This window comes from Asparagus officinalis, chromosome 7 (genome assembly GCF_001876935.1).
Source record: "Asparagus officinalis chromosome 7, Aspof.V1, whole genome shotgun sequence".
NCBI lineage: Eukaryota > Viridiplantae > Streptophyta > Magnoliopsida > Asparagales > Asparagaceae > Asparagus > Asparagus officinalis.
The window spans coordinates 31,183,357-31,188,107 of NC_033800.1; the positions used below are offsets into that span (position 1 = coordinate 31,183,357).

The 4,751-nt window shown below is 33.7% G+C and overlaps 1 protein-coding gene across 1 annotated transcript; it reads right to left on the reverse strand.

Moving 5' to 3' along the window:
- LOC109849914 (transcription factor MYB86-like) lies at positions 3,190-4,745 on the reverse strand. The gene is made up of 3 exons (XM_020419795.1): positions 4,535-4,745; positions 4,269-4,398; positions 3,190-4,188 (listed from the first exon to the last, which is right to left on the reverse strand). The coding sequence occupies exons 1-3, from the start codon at positions 4,665-4,667 to the stop codon at positions 3,408-3,410; spliced, it is 1,044 nt and encodes a 347-aa protein (XP_020275384.1). The 5' UTR covers positions 4,668-4,745; the 3' UTR covers positions 3,190-3,407.

The following is a 4,751-nucleotide window of genomic DNA, read 5'->3' on the forward strand; positions in this document are numbered from 1 at the left end:
AGATTAGCATGTTAAAAGTACGTATCAAAAGGTTTTATACTCCTTGTTAGATTAAAGCATGCATGTATCCAAATGTTCCGGCAGTCACATTTGAGCTAATAGTGTTAAGATAAATGAAATATCAATCCTCCACTTTATTATAAATTGATGTTTTGGTTCGATGGCGGAGATTTTGAGATGGTATAATATTAATTAGATAGTTAAAACCGGGTACCTAATCGATAAAGAAATGAATCGTTTCAAATGATATAAAGAAATGAAAAATAGAAAACATAAATAAATAGAAAATGGAGCTAACTTAAAGAGTGACAAAAAGGAGGGGGGCCAACTTGCAATGCGAAAAACTCAAATGACATGAGAACAACATAATAGGTGATTGATTGAGCTGAAAATTCAATAGTCTAGGGCTAACAGCCTAACCGGAGCACAACGAGTATTATCTTCGAAAAGTGGGTATACGTCATAAAACAGGATAATGGAAACATTTAATGAGAGGTCAGAGGTACGGATCATGGGCATGCACTAATCATAGCTGGTAATAAAACAGTGCATTTAGTAAAGAAAATAATAATAATAATAATTCTCCCATGCGTTATGGTGGTTTCCCTTTATTTTATTAGCTTCTCTTACATGAAATATGATGGTCAAAGACTCCAAATCCACCTTCTCTTTCGAGAAACAGAGATGAGGACGTTTATAAATTAAGGTATAATACAAGCATGACACGGATTGAGCGCATTGCACGGACAACTTGCAGTATCATAGCAACTAGGGGAAAAAAGAGAGATGAAAATTAAGTAATAATATTGCTTGGCTGAGAAAAATGATAAGAAATAGGAAAAATTGTGTCAAGGTCCTAAAAGCAAAATCTTAATGTGCTACAGCCCCTTTGACTATTTCCATATGGTTCAACCCTTAAAATAGGACACTATGTTCTACAGCATTTCTTTAGCAACTATTACATGACAACTAAGCATAAAGAAAGAAAAAAAAGAAAAAAAAACCCAAAATGCTCTTATCACCTTTATTCTTTCTTGTTAAGTCTAAAAGTATGTTGAATTAGACTTACATGAAAGTCTATTTCATTTTAAGTTTAATTCGGTTCATGTTAAGTCTAATTTAATTCCTTTTAAGTCTAATTTAAATCATGTTATGTCTAATTCAACTTGTTTCAAGTCAAATTCAATTCATGTTAAGTCTAATTCAACTTGTTTTAAGTCTAATTTCATGTTAAGTCTAATTTAATTCATATTAAATCTAATTTAATTCCTTTTAATTCTAATTTAAATCATGTTATGTCTAATTCAACTTGTTTTAAGTTTAATTTAATTAGACTTAACATAAAATTAGACTTAAAAAAGTTAAATTAGATTTAACATGAATTAAATTAGACTTAACATGAATCAAATTGGACTTAATATGAAATTAGACTTAAAATAATTTAAACTGGACTTAACACGAACCAAACTGGACTTAACACGAACCAAACTGGACTTAACACGAATCAAATTGGACTTAACATGAAACTAGACTTAACATGAACCAAAACTGGACTTAACATGAGCCTCAAACTGGAATTAACATTAAACTAGACTTAACATGAACCAAAACCAGAGTTAACATGAAATTAGACTTAATATGAACCAAACTGGACTTAATATGAAATTAGACTTAACATGAACCGAACATTTTTAAGTCCAGTTTGGTTCATGTTAAGTCTAGTTTCATGTTAAGTCCAGTTTATCATGTTAAGTCTAGTTTCATGTTAAGTTTAGTTTGGTTTATGTTAAGTCTAATTTCATGTTAAGTACAGTTTTGGTTCATGTTAAGTCTAGTTTTATGTTAAGTCCAGTATATCATGTTAAGTCCAGTTTTGGTTCATGTTAAGTCTAATTTCATGTTAAGTCCAGTTTGGTTCTTGTTAAATCCAGTTTGGTTCATGTTAAGTCTAGCTTCATGTTAAGTCCAGTTTGATCCGTGTTAACTCCAGTTTGGTTCGTGTTAAGTCCAGTTCAAATCATTTTAAGTCTAATTTCAATCGTTTTAAGTCTAATTTTATATTAAGTCTAATCTGATTCATGTTAAGTCCAATATTGTTCATGTTAAGTCCAATTTAATTTATGTTAAGTCTAATTTAATTCATTTTAAGTCTGATTTATACCATGTTATGTCTAATTTAACTTATTTTAAGTCTAAAAAATAAATTGAATTAAACTTAACATGAATCATGTTAAGTCTATTTTAACTTATTTTAGTCTAATTTTAATTATGTTAAATTCCTTTTAAGTCTAATTTAAATCATGTTAAGTCTAATTCAAAATTTTTTAAATCTAATTTCATGTTAAGTCCAATTAAATTAGACTTAAAACAAGTTGAATTAGACATAACATGATTTAAATTAGACTTAAAATGAATTAAATTAGACTTAATATGAATTAAATTAGAGTTAACATGAAATTAGACTTAAAAAAAGTTGAATTAGACTTAACATGAATTAAATTAGACTTAAAACAAGTTGAATTAGACATAACATGATTTAAATTAGACTTAAAAAAATAAATTAGACTTAACATGAACTGAATTAGACTTAACACGAAATTGACTTTTATGTTAAGTCTAATTCCATTTGCTTTTAGACTTAACATGAAAGAATATAAGAGATAATGATATTTTGGGGTTTTTTACTTTTTATTTTCTCTCTGCTTAGTTGGCATGTAATAATTATTAAAGAAGGGCTGCAGAACATAGAGTTTTTGCTTTTGGAGCTGAACCACATGAGAAAAAATGGAGGGGCTGAAGCACATGAAGTTTGTGTTTTTGGGACATTGACACAAATTTCCCTAAGAAATAAGTCTATTTGTTTGAGAATAAAATTGGAGAAAATCAATTGAGATGGTTTGACCATATACAATAAAAGCCACAAACATACCCATTTTGAGATATGGTAAGGTTATAGTTAATGAAGCAAGGGCTTGAGATAGATACAAGAGAACTCGGTTAGAAGCAATTAAGAAATGTATGATGGTGATTAACTTAAATAAAAACGGAACGAAAGAACGTGACTCATACAACTGATTCCAAAAGTCTGGGACGGAGGCTTTACTGTTTATAGTCGTTGCGCGAGAACCTACATCTATCCTTGTGTGAATAGGAGACATACACAGGAGCAGTTAAAAAAAAACACACCAAATCCGTGTAGAGAATATTGATAAAGGAAATTCAAACTTACAAGTATACTCAGACTATTCAATAGCTCACAGTGGACCAATCTTACACCCACCACTCCACATTTGTTACTGATCATACTTAATACACTAGCAAGCACTCTTTGATATGCTCGTCATTTACATTGTTCACTCATTTATTCATTGGGAAAATTTACACGAAGTTAGGATCAAGCCACCTCCTCAGAAACCATACAGAGGTTCAGTTTGGTTCTGAAGAGCTGCAGATACTGGACAAGAGCCATCCAAGTACTCAGACCACTTGGAGTCCGCAGGCTCCTGAGTTCCTTTATCCTGCATAATATCTGAAACTGAAAATGAATTGCCTTCAAAGATGGAGTCATTTCTCTTAAAGTCGATTCCGGCACCCCTTTCTCCAGCGAATTTGCTGCTGTTCACACTTGCAGAACCCCAGAATTGGCTGGTATCAATAGCAGTATTTTCATAAATCGCGGGCTTCAGATTGTTCATTGTTGAAGGGAATGATCTCGAAGCCGAAGGAATCACTGTGGATATTGTGTTGCAATTGAATTCAGAATTCATGCCAAGAATTGGATTGGCTGATTCAGGGTAACTCAACTGAGAAAATGGAAATGAAAAACCGGTTGGGTTATTGGGCAATTGCCAACTTGAGGAATTCTCATGGTTTGTTGAGAGGGTTTGGTTGATAAATAGTTCTCTAGATAGCAATGACGAGTTCCTGGAGTCGAAGGGAAAATGAGGTTGCAGCACGTCGTAGGCTGCAGGAGTTCCAGAGTTTGGGCTGAAGATGTTGAGCTCGTCATAATCACAAGTCACGTTGCTGATGGTGGTCGCTTTGTCTTCTTCACTCTCGGAGATAATGGGCTTGTGGGTATTGTGGTCAATACCCCTCTGCTTTAGCCTCTTCTTGATGCTCGAATTCCAGAAGTTCTTGATCTCGTTATCTGTTCTTCCTGGCAACTGGGCTGCAATTTGGGACCACCTGTCTCCCGAGACTCTTTGTGATTAAAATTAATTACTCGGACAACAAAGATAAATTGAGGGTAGAGGTGAGGGTAGTACCTGTTGCCCAGGGTTGCATGGAGTTCAATTATGAGGTCTTCCTCTTCCTGTGAAAATGTGCCCCGCTTGAGGTCAGGCCTCAGGTAATTAATCCACCTTAGCCTGCAACTTTTTCCACATCTCTGTAAACCTGAAATGAGATGATTTCACATAATAATCCTTAAAATTCTGACATGCCCAGCATACATTCATGGTTTCAGGAAGGGGGGTAAAAAACCCAAATAAAGGAAGAAAAAGATTGATGCTTTGCTATGTTATATGATCACCAGCTTGTTTAGGAACAGAGCTCCAGCATCCATGGCCATACTTATGAATGTGGTTCAAGAGCTTCTCGTCTTCCTCAGGAGACCAAAGGCCTTTCCTCAGCTTCTGCTTGTAGCAGCAAGAATGCCTTCCCATTTATTTCAGGCGGAACCCAGAAGCAATTAGGCCAACTAATTACAGAAAAAGAAGGATTCTTGACTGAGCTCAATCGTGGATACT

Bases quoted from the DNA above. Each gene is read 5' to 3' on its own strand.
- LOC109849914 (XM_020419795.1), bottom strand. From the start codon at position 4,667: ATGGGAAGGCATTCTTGCTGCTACAAGCAGAAGCTGAGGAAAGGCCTT. The intron at 4,399-4,534 runs GTGATCATATAA...ATCTCATTTCAG, and splicing joins CTCTGTTCCTAAACAAGCTG to GTTTACAGAGATGTGGAAAA. The intron at 4,189-4,268 runs GTACTACCCTCA...CTCGGGAGACAG, and splicing joins CATGCAACCCTGGGCAACAG to GTGGTCCCAAATTGCAGCCC.